Source organism: Bactrocera latifrons, unplaced genomic scaffold (assembly GCF_001853355.1).
Source record: "Bactrocera latifrons isolate USDA-ARS-PBARC rearing strain unplaced genomic scaffold, ASM185335v1 scaffold_362, whole genome shotgun sequence".
In the NCBI taxonomy this organism is placed as follows: domain Eukaryota; kingdom Metazoa; phylum Arthropoda; class Insecta; order Diptera; family Tephritidae; genus Bactrocera; species Bactrocera latifrons.
The window spans coordinates 65155-81250 of record NW_017537004.1 but is presented as its reverse complement, the minus strand read 5'-3'; the positions used below and the strand labels follow the sequence as shown (position 1 = coordinate 81250).

The 16096-nt window shown below is 35.7% G+C and overlaps 1 protein-coding gene across 2 annotated transcripts; it reads left to right on the top strand.

Moving 5' to 3' along the window:
* The first annotated feature begins 336 nt into the window (after positions 1-336).
* LOC108971877 lies at positions 337-13833 on the top strand. Of its 2 annotated transcripts, none has more exons than XM_018938202.1 (9): positions 337-594; positions 763-947; positions 1049-1224; positions 2363-3495; positions 3604-3911; positions 3962-4076; positions 4140-4597; positions 4654-4872; positions 12744-13833. In XM_018938202.1, the coding sequence occupies exons 1-9, from the start codon at positions 582-584 to the stop codon at positions 13110-13112; spliced, it is 2976 nt and encodes a 991-aa protein (XP_018793747.1). In that variant the 5' UTR covers positions 337-581; the 3' UTR covers positions 13113-13833. The 2 variants fall into 2 exon arrangements, with proteins under 2 accessions (XP_018793747.1, XP_018793746.1); XM_018938201.1 differs by having other exon boundaries at positions 3553-3911.
* Positions 13834-16096: the final 2263 nt, after the last annotated feature.

Genomic DNA, 16096 nt, shown 5'->3' with positions numbered 1-16096 from the left:
AAGCAACCGGTTACGATGACAGTTCGACGGTGAATGCTTACAAAATATAAAAGAAATCAATTGTCTCTGTCAAATTTAGAGACTTGATACTGTATCACACTTTAAATAAATATTTTTTTTTTAATTTGGATGTCTGGTAACTCGGCTGAGATTTAATTCAATAGCGAACACACTGGATAATCGATGATTTTTGATAGCATCTACACGAAAGTGTAAGATATGCATATTAGTGTATTAAATTTTGGAAAACTTACTTCAAAAAATTAATTTATAAAATTTTAACGTTTCTAGTATTTTGTTTATTAAATTATCAAAACGATTTGGGGGGAATTGTTTTTTATTACGTGAGATTTGTATACTTAAAAAGCGTATGCATCGCTCGAATACTACTACAACCAGAAAGTAGTTTTAATTACCACGGCATCCCTTAACATAGTAAATTAATACATGTGGGAAAAAATGAATTTTGTGAAAGAGAAGACCAAAATAAGATTGGAGATAAGAGCCAAAATAAGTGCATATTATGAGAGTTTGTAAAATATTAAAATATTATAATAAATGAAAATCAAACTGGGAACAAAATGATTGGATTAGGTAAGAAGTGGTATTCTCTACTAGAAACAAGAGTGCAGTTGGTATAATATATTAGTGATATAAGTATGTGGTTGTGTTAGTGAAGTTGTGCATCATAACAATATGTATCTATTAAGAAAACGTAAATATAACTTTCTGTGCATTTCATATGAGATAAATTGTTTTTAGATGTAGACCACAACAAGGCTCTTGATCATATTTTGCAAGCAGCTAACAAACATCCTAATTCACGTGTTTCGAAACTAATACATAGTGTGGAGGAGGAACGTTCTCAAAAAAATATTGTTCTTCTGCTAATTGAGTTAGCTGAACACGCAGAGTATGCCACTGATTTCAGCATATCTCTCAAATATGTGAGTTAAGAGTTACTGATGCAAAATTGCTAGCGTATATCCGTGCTCTCATACACACTTATTAAAAATATTCATTTATTTTTTTAATATTTCGAAAACAGTATCTAGATTTATTTGAGAAGTTGGGTATAGAACGTGAAATTGTTTTGAACGAAGCAGGCTTATTGCTTTTGAATTCTTCAAAAGTGTATGCGCGGCGAGTGGATTTTGTACAAGAATTGGTGGAGCGACAAATACTGACCTTATCCAATGCTGACAAGGAAATTGTTGAAAACGGGTAAGTGTCAATAAAATAACATACCGGTTAGAATACGTTTTGATTTAACTATGATTTTAATTGATTTATAATACTATTGTAGTTTTATTTTATTTATTTTTTTGAAACAYTAAACATTTCCAGTTTATTTCAAACTAAGCTGAAGCTCACTCATTCGCCTTTGTACTTAGTTGGGTAAAATTAGAGCAGTTCGATAGGATGCATATGTAACAACAAACAAAGAAACGAATATCATACCTTTTGTTTTAAGTGCGTTTTCGTAGCATATCAAACTAAATAGAGAAAATAATAACAATATAACAACAGTAAAAGCAAAAGATACTTGTATTGATTTATTTACTTTATTATGGAAAAAAAGTAGGTTGCTCGATATGCGAAAAATATGGCTAAAAGCACCTTAGATTTTTCTTATATTAGAAATAATTTTTCACTTTTTAGCTTGTTTAGCATTAAAAGCATGTTTTTTGTCTTTTTAATTTTAAGTATATTTATGTAGTATTTTTTATTGTTGATATTGACGACAATTGACACAAACAATATGTACTCATGAAAGTAGAAAAATTACAACTTCTACGCATATTCGAATTCTTGTCCGAATTTCTCAGCTTGTAAGCAACATGCTTAATAACAAAGTGAAATAAGTATTTCACTTAGCCTTATTCGACAATATAATAGTAAACAATTCTAAGATTCATTTCAGTTTTGATTTTGAAAATATAAAGCCACTTGTTAAATTAGTTATCATACATACATACATATGACAAATAGAAACAATTTAGAAATAGCATACATCATAGCAGGTATAGTTTCCGACATTGGTAAGTTGCTTCCGTGATCTGTTTTGGACAAGCAGCAATTATTCAGCATTTTCTTTTATTAAATAAAAAAAAGTATTATATGTCTATTTATATTTTAATTTTTGTAATGTTAGGGTTATGTCAAAGAAAATAAGTGTAAAGAAAAATTAAATGTCATATACTTATGTATTTCACTTTGTTGAACACACTTTGCGCACACATATACGCAAGTTATGTAGCTTCAGCTTTAGCTTTCATACTGATTCCCTATCTAAATCAACCTGAACATTCCTAAATAATATATTCAATCAAATTAAAAACAAATTATTAAACAATTTTAGTGGTGGAGAACAACCCAAGAAATCGGAGGAAAAACCTAAACGTACTSGCAAACGACTGGTCGCAACTGTTGAAGACCCCTTTGAGGTGGAATTAGTTCCGAGAAAATTTCGAAAACTAACTGAAGAAAAGCGATTTGTTAGTGGCCGGAGTCAGGAAAAACAGAAGATGGTTGCATCAAGATTCTATAAAATAGATTCTGAACAATATATACATCCAGCTGCATGGACGCATGCTTGTATTGTGGATCTGGAAAATGAAGAAGATATTGATTCGAAGCGAAATTACAAGCTCTTTACATATCACGTGGAGCACCGTTATAATACACTGGTCACAGACATTAATTTTAGAATGCACTTCAAAGTAAAAGATTATATAGATGAGGAGGAAGAACGGCTGGAAAGAAATGATGATTCTAGCAATAATTCTGCAAACATTCTAAAAGATTGGCCCCCTCTTTCGGAAGAGTATGTTAAAAAATATTTAGATTTAGAGAATAAAGCCTTAGCGGTCGGAGAAGTTAAAGATACATGCAAAAAGCTAAGAATAGATCGAGAGGACGATAATATAGTGATTATTCCTGAATCAGTACAAAACCACGAAGTATGTAATGAGTCTAACKTAGAATGCAATCAATCAGGACAAAACACAACAGAGTGTAACTCTAGTTCCATTCAGTGTGAATCAGGTGTTGGTAATAGTATAAACGAGTCAAACGTTGATCTAAGTACAAAATCGATTGAAACTACTGTTAATGAACCAAGTGAAGCTACCATAAACAGTGATATTGATTTAAGTGTTCAAAACATAATAGACGAAAACTCATGTTTAAATCTAGCCCACAATTTGAATTCGACCGAAAAATCAATTTTAGAATTAAATGTCGAATGTGAAAGTACATTTGAGGCTTCAGGTATTAGTCCACAAAATCAACAGGACTATTTTAATTCAGCAAAAAATACCTTAGCAGAGAGAACTGAAAATGACACTGGTTTAGGTGCAGGCATAACAAACGAAAGTCGGAATGGGAATGATATTGAAATTCTAAATAAGAACACCAATATATTATCTTCGGAAAATGCTGAATCTAATTCAAACAATTTTGAGTACATGACTGAAAATAAAGTTGGCAACAGTAAGATATTTTCATATTTCAATTTGTAAACAGATCACTATTTTAAACATTTCTTAGACGAAAACGAAATCAACTTGAATAAAATACGTGTTTACCTTCCACACCTAGACGATGAGGGCGTTTACTTTTCGGATTTGGATGACCAGGAGCACCGTATGTTATCGCCCAGAGTAGTTACTACTGATGTATTCCCCTGTATACCAAATAAAAAAAGTATAACTATCATAATTGATGATGAAATAAGGAGCATTTTAAATATAGCAGACGAAGAACCACCTCCCACTTACACAATGCCTATTCAAGTACGACCTTCCACACCTCCAATAAATCTAAATATATTTAAATTTCATGAAAAACTACTTAGACGTCGAATATTATTTAAGCTTGGACCCGAAATGGAACTTTTTCTACAATCGGTAAGTACTTGTAGTAATCTTCCGACTTTGTTTCTAATGCATTCTTATAGCATTCAATGAAAAAATCGACTTGCATGGATGCAAATGAACAAAGACAATACCGACCAATGAAACTGTTCAATGAATCTCAAGAAGTCAATGTTCGTAAACCTACTATCGAAACTGGTATACCATTACTACTTTTATATTGATCGACTTTAATATTATGAAAACTGTTATATATTTTAGATAATGACATACTTAGTGATGGTGAAGATGTGGAGGATTTCYTGGGATTCACTGAGGAGGAACAGTTAAATAAAAATTTGCATAGATTGAGCAGAGATTCAGGTGTTGACGCAGACGTGGCATTAACCACAAACGTGTGTGAAGTGAACATCACTTGTGACGACCTAAACAATATATCACGGTCTAAAGAACTAATATCTACAAGTAAAGAAGCTGTTGATATAGAACATGCGAAACAGATACCTGATAGTCAGAATGGTTTTATCCAAGATATTACCTGTCAAGCTAAAATATCAACTTCAGAAAGTCAAAATTCGACCAATGAATTAACTTCCGATATTCATATTTCTGCGAACAATACTATCCAATATGAGAATGAAGCCTCCTCCCATTTGTTATTTGAGGACGTTATTTTATGCACAGACAACGTTCAAGAACTTGAAAATAGCAGGACAAAGGTATATTAATAAAATAAAATAAAGTATATTAAGCTGATTAACTTTTTCGTTACAAGATACAAAAATGGCATGAGTATTTGCAACCTATTTTATCAAAGGCACGAGATCGTCATCATTTCGATGTTTTTCAATTAGGGACGGAAATTATGAACGAGTTGCAGAAGCCTGAAGTTTCCAAAGATCATATTAAGGACTCGTCTATAACATTCCAAGATATGATGGCCAATAAGGCTGAAAGTTATGTATCGCGTTACTTTCTATCGACTTTGTTATTGGTAAGTCGATTTTTTTCTTATTTCTCAATGACTCAGTTAATTGGTTAGTGCCTGATTTTTAGCATTATAAAATATCAATTATTTTATATACTACAAATATATCTTACATTTTATTAAAAATTATATATACGCTAACAATTACTACAAATAATGATCAATTATCTCTGAAGTTTTCTGTTATCAGAAATTATTTCTTTATATAACATATTAAAACGAATCTGTGTGAAACTTGTGACTTGAGATCTGTACATATATGTATGATTCAAACATGATTATTGAGTAGGCGGTTTGATTTATTTTATAAATTTGTATATGTAACTTTCAATAGTTTTATTTAAATAGTTTATTGGACAATTTCGCTATGTTGGTCACTCATTACGTTAATAGCYGTATATATTGTGTAGAGTTGGGCTTAGCATTCTACCTTGAGGTACACCAGTCCATATAGCTAGTTTTCTGATATGAAGCCTGCCCCTTTTCCAAAGATTTATGCAATTCGTAAGGTAAAACGTTTTTGATTTTTCATGCTTCTACATTTAGAAAAAGAGCTGAACAGTACTCCCTATGCTCGAATGGTTTCTTGATTTCGTTGATGATTCTATTTCCTTACTATTTACTGTGCCATGTTTAGCACGAAACCCGAATTGGTGCGCGGATATTATATTTCTTTCGTGGAGGATAGGACTCATCTTTTTTAGTAACACTTTTTCAAATATTTTAGAAATACAGGGTAAGAGACTTATTGGTCTGTAAGAATACGGCTGTGTTAAGTCTTTCGCCGAAAGCACCGTTATAGCAATATTTGGTAAYTCAGTTAGCATTTTTGGAGTAATATTACCGTGTCCTAATAGACACAAGCGTTAGTGGTAGTGGGCAAAGTTGGCAACTTAAAGTTGTTCTTTGGGCAATTGGATTGAAATATCTTTTCTCGGTGATTTGCAAAGCAATTTGCCGTTTTCTCATCACTACGTGCCAAATTACTATTCAACTGTCAGGCATGTTGGAATCTACTGGCGGCTTAAAGGACTTTAGGGCTTTCCAAAAGCGTCCAGAATTGGCCAACAGTAAAGGTGTAGTGTTCCACCAGGACAACGCCAGACCACACCCTTCGTTGATGACTCGTCAGAAGATAAGGGAGCTCGGATAAAAGGTTTTATCGCATCCACCATATAGCCCGGACATAGCGCCAAGTGATTATCACTTGTTTCTGTCCATGGCAAACGCCCTTGTTGGTGTAAAGTTTAACACAAAAGAGGCCTGTGAAAATTGGCTCTCCGAGTTTTTCGCAAATAAGGAGGGGGCTTCTACGAGGGGGTATTATGAAGTTGCCGTCTAGATGGAAAAAAATTATCGAACGAAGCGGCACATATTTGAAGTAAATCGGGAGATATACTACAATAGAGCAAGTAAATAGAATTACTAACGAAATAAGGAAAGCATTTGAGCACAGGGAGTACTGTTCAGCAATATTTCTAGATATAGCTCAGGCGTTTGATAAGGTGTGGCATGGGGCCTTTTATATAAGATTAAAAAAATTCCACCTTTAGAATTGTATAAAACATTGGAGACAGATAAGGCTTGGTGTACCACAGACGACTATTTTAGGCCCAACTCTATACGTCATATATACAGCAGATCTTCCAACACCTAACAATGTATTAACTTCAACTTTTGCGGCCGATAAACTATTGTGAGCCGTAACCATGAATACATTTTAGTTTAGCATCAAGAATATTAGCGAAGCATTTAAGTTCTGTCGAAGAATGGCTAGGGAACTGACATATAAATGTGAATGAACAGAAGTGTAAGCATGTTACATTTTCGCTAAGACCTAAAATGTGCCCGGCAGTAAAAATAAACAATATTTTTTGGCATTCACGACTGTGGTGGTACCCTTTGCATCATCGTTAGGTTCCTTGCTCAACAAAGCAAATGTGTTGCCATTAAGAAATGTGAAATAGTTGAAGATATGTAAAAATATAATAAATCACAGAGTCACTTAGTTTTATTACTACACTAGAGGACCCGTCCACGCTTTACTGTGGCTAATACATAAATGATACTACTTATACCATCTATATACGATTTCGATTAGTTAGATTATAACTATTAGTTAATGAGAAAGTGAAGCAACTTGTATTAGGGGAAAATACTGTTGACTTTGGGCTGAGCACCACGAAAATCAACTGAGTCCAATCAACAGTCAGTATAGTGGACTGTATATTATGAAACGGTTCTCAAGACAAAAAAGTCCACTGGCAAGATTATGACATCAGTATTTTGGTGTTGTTTTTCTCATTTTAAAACCAATAATTGTAAGGATCCAAATGCACATATTATATACATATTAAGTCATATTAAGACTGTGAAAATGATAAACAAATCTTTAAGTCTAACGGTTCAGGTAGTGGAACCAATTGTGGCAATTGTACTTTGCCACCAGCACAACATAATCCTCCAGGTTCACTACTGTATTTTAATGCTTTACAATGTTGTAAGATGATTGACATTTCTCCATTCGTCACAGATTTGTCGGCACTATAATCAATTTCCGGATCGTGGGAAAATGCTCTTCGTTCGAGGTTTACAGGAGCATTTCGTCTGCGGAATCGATTAAATTCATTATCCCGTGCTCGCTGCTGCTGTGATCGATGTGCACGAACTCGATCCATTCTCTGCCTATCCACTTCATAGTTATTTTCTCTTGAACGTAATTCTCCCATTCTTGTACGATTGTTATCATTATCAGCCTCTCGCTGGTCATTAGTGCGGTTGGAGCGTAAAGTAGCTCGTTGCACATTTACACGACTTCGACGACCAATGTCAGGTCGTTTTTTTTTCCTCGGCATTGTAAGCAGCGAGAAAAAAATCACTTTTAGCAGTATTTCAGTATTTCTCCAATTAAATGTTATTATTATAATAAAAATATTTTTGAGATTTTATAACACTGTAAGGTTGGCAACCYATCAAACATGTCAACGCATTAATTATTTTTATATTTTGAAATTTAAATACACGATGTTGTGAGTAAAGTTGATATTATGTTGTCGATTCAAAAGTAAATATGGGAAAATGGAATTGTCGTCTTACTCTATCTTACACGCAATTTTTCCTTATTTGCTCACCGTTTAGACCTACCCTGGACTACGACAAACATTTTAAAACCAAAATCAGCTCAATCGGCCCAGCCGTTCTCAAGTTTTAATCAGACACACGAACAACAATTCATTTTTATTTATATAGATTTTCATTCTTGCCTGAAATTTTTATTTTAAAACTCCTAATTATCTAAAATGTGAGATATATGTGAGTATTTTCAACTAAATGCGCAAAATTTAATGTATTGGATGCATGAGAAAAAGTGAACCAAATAATCGGAAGTCATTTTGTCAGGGATATGAGGTTTAGCCCAAGGTTAAAACCATTGGATTTATATTTAACTAAACCAGTTTTTTAAATCAACTTAAAATACCCATTTACGAGTATGTAATAAAGTTGTAATATAATATATTCAATTTAAATGTTAACCAAATTTCGCTAAAACACCTTGCGCAACTTTTGGATATATAAAGTAAAAGACGTTTGACGTTTGTCAAGGTTATTGGTCGCATCTGGGTCTTGAAAAGTTGGGGTACGATTTCGACTATTTTTGGACGTAAAATCGCACGCATTAAATGGGAAAACTTCGTGTGCATAGTTTTATTTCGATAACATCATTCTTCCACATTTTTCCTGGCGTAGACACCGCTTACGCGGTTATAGCCGAGTTAACAACAGCGCGCCAGTCGTTTCTTCTTTTTGCAAGGTGGCGCCAATTAGAGATCCCAAGCGAAGCCAGGTCCTTCTTCACCTGGCCTTTCCAGCGGAGTGGAGGTCCCCCTCTGTCTCTGTTTCCTCCGAAGGGTACTTCCCTCCAAATGCTTTCAGAACTGGAGTGTATTCGTAAATTCGGACAACATAATGAGTGACGTATAGAGTTTAGTTTTCGTTCGTCGAGAGAGGCCTTTACTTCTCAATTGCCTACTCAGCCCGAAGTAGCACCTCCTGTTGGAAAGAGTTATTCTGCGTTGGATTTCGAGGCTGTCATTGTTGTTGGTGTTGATGCTGTGATGAAGTTATGACTGCCAACAGTGCCATGAAAGCCAAGTAGCGAGTGCGACGACTGTATGTTTGATGAAAAAAATTTTTAACATAGATTAACACTTACCGATCCAAACAGCCGAAAAAACAGCCCTTGGCCGGATCAATTCCGGTGCGAAAAACCGGCTGTTGTGGGGGAAAAAATATGTCGTTGCCCTCKTTCACTACCAGACCCATCTGCTTCGCTTTCTTATCCAGTCTGGAAAAATCAGAACTAACGRCGCGGAAGTTGAGGCCAATGATATTATAATCACTGGGGTACGCCAACAGCTGTACATTCTATAGAAGATTGTACCTGGTCGAYTGAGATCTGCTACTCGAATTATTATTTTTCCAGGAGTAGATTTAAAAAGCTGCACGATAGTGAGTCGCCTTCTCTGAAACCTCGTTTGGTATCGAACGGCTCGGAGAGGTCTTTCCCGATTCTGACGGAGCTTTTGGTGTTGCTCAACGTCAGTTTACACAGCCGCATTAGTTTTGCGGGGATGATAAATTCAGAAATCGCGGCATAAAATAGCTCCTTTTTGTGCTGTCKACAGAAGCTTTGAAATTGACGAAGAGATGGTGTGTGTCGATTTTCTTTTCACGGGTCTTTTTCAAGATTTGGCGCATGGTAAATATGTGGTCAGTTGTAGATTTTTCATTCCTAAAGCCACACTGATAAGATCCAATTAGTTTGTTGACAGTGGGCTTTAACTTTTCACACAATACGCTCGATAGAACCTTATATACGATGTTGGGGAGACTTATCCAAGGTATGTGGCGTAGATTATGGGGTCTCCTTTTTTGTGGATTGGGCAGAGCATGCTTTCGTCCGACTATATTTTGCAAAGAAGCTGATGCATGCTCCTTATCAGTTCTTCGCGGCGTGTTTGAATAGCACGGCCGGCAATCCATCGGCGCAGCTTTGTTGTTCTTCAGACGGGTAATTGCTATTCGAACTTCTTCATGGTAGGCAATGGAACGTGTGCTCCCATTGGGGAATAGGGTTCGACTTCTCTTGGTGTTAAACTTTCACTGCCATTCAGCAGGCTGGAGAAGTGTTGTCTCTATAATTTTAGTATACTCTGTTCATCAGTCACTAGATCACCTCTGCGGGTTCTACAATAGAATGCTCAGTCATTAGCTTCCAATTATAAAATCTAAATTGAAAGTATCATATGGAATTAAAATAGTGATATGTATATGGAAAGTAAGCGTGATATATTCATATAATATATGCACCAAATTTTCTTGAAACAAGTTGTTCCAAAACAGTTATAACCCATTAAAAATTTGCGATTAGTGGCGGCTTACGGATGTGGCAATGTGAAATAGGACRATACCCATCTACAATACGAACTTTTTCAAGATATAAAATTATATATAAATTGAACAAATTAAATTGGCATAACTCTCTTTTAATGATCCCCTAGTTCCCAAATGCCTAATATAATATGTTATAATATATTTCGAGCTTCGCGTGACGTTATACCGTGTTTCGACTGGCATTTATTCACAAAATTTAGACTGTTGATTTATCAAGTATTTACCATTTAAAAATGGCATTTGTTAATCTCGTCATCGAGAAGTCCTAAACATTTTATTCTTGCAACTTGTAAGAATCCAAGCCACCCTAAGATGTACAACGTCAACCCGAGGATCGTTTTCCTTTCTCACAAAAATTTTGCATTTATACTGTTCTACGCACGAGTTGTCAAAGTTGTGTGTTCTGTTCTCAAAGTATTGTCTTCTACATAGGCAAAATTTAAACATTTTCTACCCAGGGGTAATGGAACATTTGTACAATATTGTCATATAATGAGGCAAAATTTTGTCGCGAAAAGAAAGCGCTATAAGCTATTTTATATACGCATACAGTGAATCAGTAAAGTTTATATAACACATGTATCTGAACATTGGCTGTGAATAGCAATAAAATCAATTTCCAACAGGATAAGGACCCAAAATACACATCTTATCTTGAACGTGAAGGGTTTTTATGGAATTGAAAATAACTCCATATGCCCCGCAGTCACCACACATTAATCCTTTTCAATATATCTGGAACTTATTGGAATTTTATCAAAAGAGTGCATAAAAATTAATGGACTTAGTGGGTCAAAATATCCGGAAATGATACTAGAAAGAGTAGGGAGCAACAAAATGAAGGTCAAAAAAATAATAAATGCATATAAAACTATTGTAATTACTTTTGATTTAAATAAATAATCATTAGTGAATGTAAACTTTTTTGATACAAAAAATTAGGCGTTTCTTACCTATAGCATTAATTTTTTTTATTTGTGCAAAAAAAATGTTTTGATRTGCTATATTTTATGTTAAATATACATATTATGAAATGGACAGAAAAAAACACAAAACTTATTAATTTTAAAACAAATAAATGTGTCGTAATGTGTGTATTACTGGGACACAGCCACTTTTAAATAAACAAACAAAGAATAAAATTGTGCATCGCTTTCTGAGGTCCAGCAGCTCAAACTTAATTAAAAATCAGAAGTAACAAAAAGCGATTGTAGACGATCTCGTTCACTTAACATAAACAAATAACAAATTGCCAGTACAGTTAAGATTCTCTGGACACCCAAAAAGTAGTCTTAAGTCGAATCCACAAAAATAAATACGTGCACCTAGCATAAAGTCATCTGAAAGATCGAAAAATTTTATATTAGGTACATGTGTGCTCAGGAAAGTATTAACCCGATTTAACCCATTTTTGATACACAGAWTAACTATTGTCATGAAAGGATTCTCTCTCTGAATATCAATTGTATATGTCACACACTGAATGATATTGGGTTGACCAAAGTGAAAGAAACAAATGGAATTTAATGTGTTATATGAAAATTTGCAATATGAAATCGGTCGGTCGGGTCCCGAGATATTTGGCTTTACCAAAAACTGGGCGGTGCTAGGCCCATCATCCAATTTTCACACCTATTCTTATAATGCCCTCTTAAGCCATATCGGAGGTAAAGTTTAATGTCTCTGGCGTAATTAGTTATTCATTTATTGCCCTTTTAGCAGTTTTGAACAGTATCGTTATATGGGGAGTAAGCTGGGTTATCTTCGATTTCATCCATTTTTATACTCTCGCTAGAGGTTGTTATAATATTTGCGCCGATCTTTAGTATTTTAGGTTTCAGTAAACTTATTAGCCACATCCACTTTTCAAATTTGTTTGCCAACAGGTGCCCCTTGCTACTGCGATCACCTCTGCCAAATTACAGTTCTATATCTTAATTTAGTTCTTACGTTATGTCACTTTATAGGTTTTCGGTTAATGGCGTTTTGTGGGCGTGGCAGTAGTTCAATTACGCCCACCTACAAACTCGTATTTTTTTTGTACTAAGAAACCCGCATACCAAGTTTCATTAAGATATCTCAATTTTTACAGCTTGCACGGTCGGACAGACAGTCACCCGGATTTCGACTTTTCTTGTCATCCTGATCAACAACACTTAGATGAACAAAACTATTATATCTCTGTAGCAATGCTTCTGAATTCACCTGTCCAAATAAATATTATATTAAGAATTATTTAGCTTGTTTTTTTGGGTTTTAAACAATAATTATTTTACACCTACACCAGAGATATTTCAACAAACAGAAGACAGTATTTATGCTAAATTTATTCAATATAATTTAAAACTGCTAAATTTGTATATCTCCTAATATCTATTTTTAATTTTTTTTAAATATTGTTCTTTCTCTATATTATATTACAGGCAAATCAAAATAACATAAAAATCGATGTGTTCGAAAAATGTTCTGAAAAGCCTTCAGCGTGGAGCGATATAAAATTGAGTTTGTTAAACACAAAGCGTCATACTGTAGCCATTGAAGATAATATTGGAATAATTTACTCAAAAAAATCGAATAAGAGTAACATATCGAGCCATAATTTAAAAGAACCGTTTGTTGTTATATCTGGAGGCCAATGTAATGAAAGGATGAATGAAAATGGCACAGTTAGCAATGATATAGTGGAAGTTGACTTGAATGTTGTCCGACCCTTGAAACAAATTGAGAAACAGCCAAATATTAATGATGATTATGATTCTGGAATCTTCTCATCAGAAGAGTGTTCTTCATGACACTTGAATAAGTCTGGTTCACCTTTACTGGCTACTGTGTAGCGCTAGTGTTACTGGTCCATTGATTAATTCGAATATCCTAAAGTATTTTGTTCTTAAAAACGCAATAACAAAATATCTTCTTTTCAAAAAAATAGTTCTTACTTTAGTTATAAACAATTGTACTCTACATTCTGTAGTACAAATGTGCAATAAATTTGAGTTTAACGTATAGTATAGTATATATAAGTGTAACAAATAAGTATGACATTTAAAATGTTTRAAACATATTTTTCTGTTTGAAAGATATATTTTTACTAATGCAAAATATCTGATCTTGCAGCAACCTTACTTTTTTATATAATTTGTTTCAAAAATTAACCTTCAAAACCTTTTTTGTTTTCATATTTCACTCAATGATTTTTTATTATATGTATATTTTTGGCAATATATTAAATTCGATAAATGCAATTAAAAACATTGTACCTGAATCCTCAAATAAAATTGAGGAAGGTAGGTTTAGTAATAAGGCAAGATATTTTTATAAAAGCTGACCAACTAAATATTAAATATATTATATAGTTGAATCTAATAACTGTATAATTTTAATAACAGATGGGCTCTAGGATAAAATCTTACAAATATTGTTTAGGCATACTTTTGAAATCAGATTTGTAGATATGGATCCATATAGTACGTAGAAATTACAATAAGATTTTGATATACACAAACAGTTATAAAGTAGTGCTATTGAGTTAATTAAAACATATTTCAAGATAAAATAGAAAATAGTCTTTGACAAAAAGAAGCGTTTTATTCTATGTTTTCTCAACATTGTCCGTTAAGGATTCTTTTGCGCTTTCAGTCTATCCATGAATGTTCTTAAAAGGGGAAATTAAATTCTTTACGCTACCTTACATGTTATATTGATGTGATTATTTATTTATAGAGAAATAAATATAAACAATTATTCCACTTAAATATACGTATATTAAGCAGTGGCTGCTAAGGTCACTGCTTGTTGACAATATACTCGTATATAAAATTGTCTACATGTTGTGGAAAACGTTCTTCAAATAGTCTTGAGGAGTGCCATCTATTCGCTCCGGTTCCGTAACCTCAATATACACAATATAGTTGTGGAAACGCCACCGCGGGTGCTGATATTGGTGATCTCGGGAGCATACTTTCCCCCCGAGTCTTTTGTGCCTATAATAATATATAAGAAAATTACAGTTGTATGGTTGTTGTTGTTTTAACTGTTATCAGTCCCCGTTGGGATGATGAGAGTTATCAGTGTTGTCGTCGATGTCATCTAACGGGAGGCCCAGGAAACGTGCTGTTTCGACGGGGTCGGACCAAAGTGTGTTAGATGGGTGGGGTGGGGCATGCAAAGAGGTGGTCAGTGTCATGCGGAGACTCGTTGCATGCAGGACATACGTTGGGTATGTCAGGGTCTATTCTGGATARGTAGGAGTTTAACCTGCTACAATATCCAGAACGAAGTTGCGCAAGGGTCACTCGCGTTTCTCGCTGCAACTCGAGCTCTTCGTCTGCTATGGGTGGTGATTTGACTCCAAGTACACCATTCACGGCTAGGGAGTCGGTGAAGGTGTTGATGGCTCCACTACGAATGGCGGTCAGTGCCTGTCGGAAGTCTGTTGCGTCCGAGGTCCTGTCGGCGTATTGTTCGATGTCGTCGACGTGATCAAGGGATGACCTCTTGATGCTCCTAGGAGGCGGCTCCGCTCCAATCAGATGACTGCAAGGATGATTTCTACGAAAACATCCCAGCAGGAACTGCTTGGAGAGAAGTTCATTATCAGAGGCATCCCGTCGTGGTCCGGAGTGCTGTATTCTGGCAGGTCTGTAGTTTCCTCATCTACGTGCCACTGCATCCAGGCGACCATATGGGTGCTGCATAGTTAAGGACCGGCCGTCCGATTGCCTTGTAAGTTGCCAACAACGTTTCTTTGTCTTTTCCCCATGTGTTGCCGGCTAGGGACTTGAGGATTTTGTTGCGGAGCATAGACTGTCGAAGGTGACACCTAAAATCTTAGGGTTATTGACAGTCGGAATTTTGACGCCGTCGACTGCAATATTAAGTTCYAGTCTRTACTCCTTCGTCCAGTTCGTGAATATGGTCGCTGTGGATTTGGTAGGGGAAAGTTGGAGGTTCCGTKSAGTKAGGAAACGAGAAAGGTCGGAGAGGTAGTTGTTTACCTTTGAACACATGCCATCGATTCCTTTGCCCGACGTCAATATCGTACAGTCATCAGCGTACGAGGTTATGGAAACCCCCTCTGGTGGTTGCGAGAGTTTCGAGATGGAGAAGTTAAAYAGTAGCGGGGAGAGGATACCACCCTGCGGAACCCCCTGTTTAATTCTTCTCAGTTTAGATGTTGCGCCTCGAAATAGTACGGATGAGTGACGACCGTTCAGATAGTTCATGGCCCACCTCTTGAGCCCTGGAGGAAGCGTGGTTTTCTCAATGTCCTGCAGTAGTGTTGTGTGATTGACCGTGTYAAAGGCTTTTGACAGGTCCAACGCTACGAGGATCGTTCTCTCACRGGGTGGTTTCTGGTTGAGGCCACGAACTATCTGAGCGTTTATGACGCTAAGTGCTGTGGTGTGGTGAGTGAAGGTCGGGAGTAACAAGGCTTCAAGTGTCTTCACTACTGGGGAGAGGAGAGTTATCGGGCGATAAGATTCCCCTTTGTTGGCGGGTTTCCCAGGTTTCAGTAGTGGGACCACTCTTCCGACTTTCCACACATCGGGTATTTGAAGAGTGGTTAGCGACTGGTTGAGGACCTATCCATTTCGTCTGCTTATGTCAACTGTGCCGAATCTCCAAATTGAGATCCCTTATTCGGGGATCCCCGGGATCGGCATGGCGTAAGGTGTCCCGCTTATTAGCTAAAACGGCTGCTTCGGCTGGGAAATTGGGGCGGATTTCCGCTATCCGTCCAGTTGGTATGAAGCGAGCGGTAGCTGCTGGGATCACC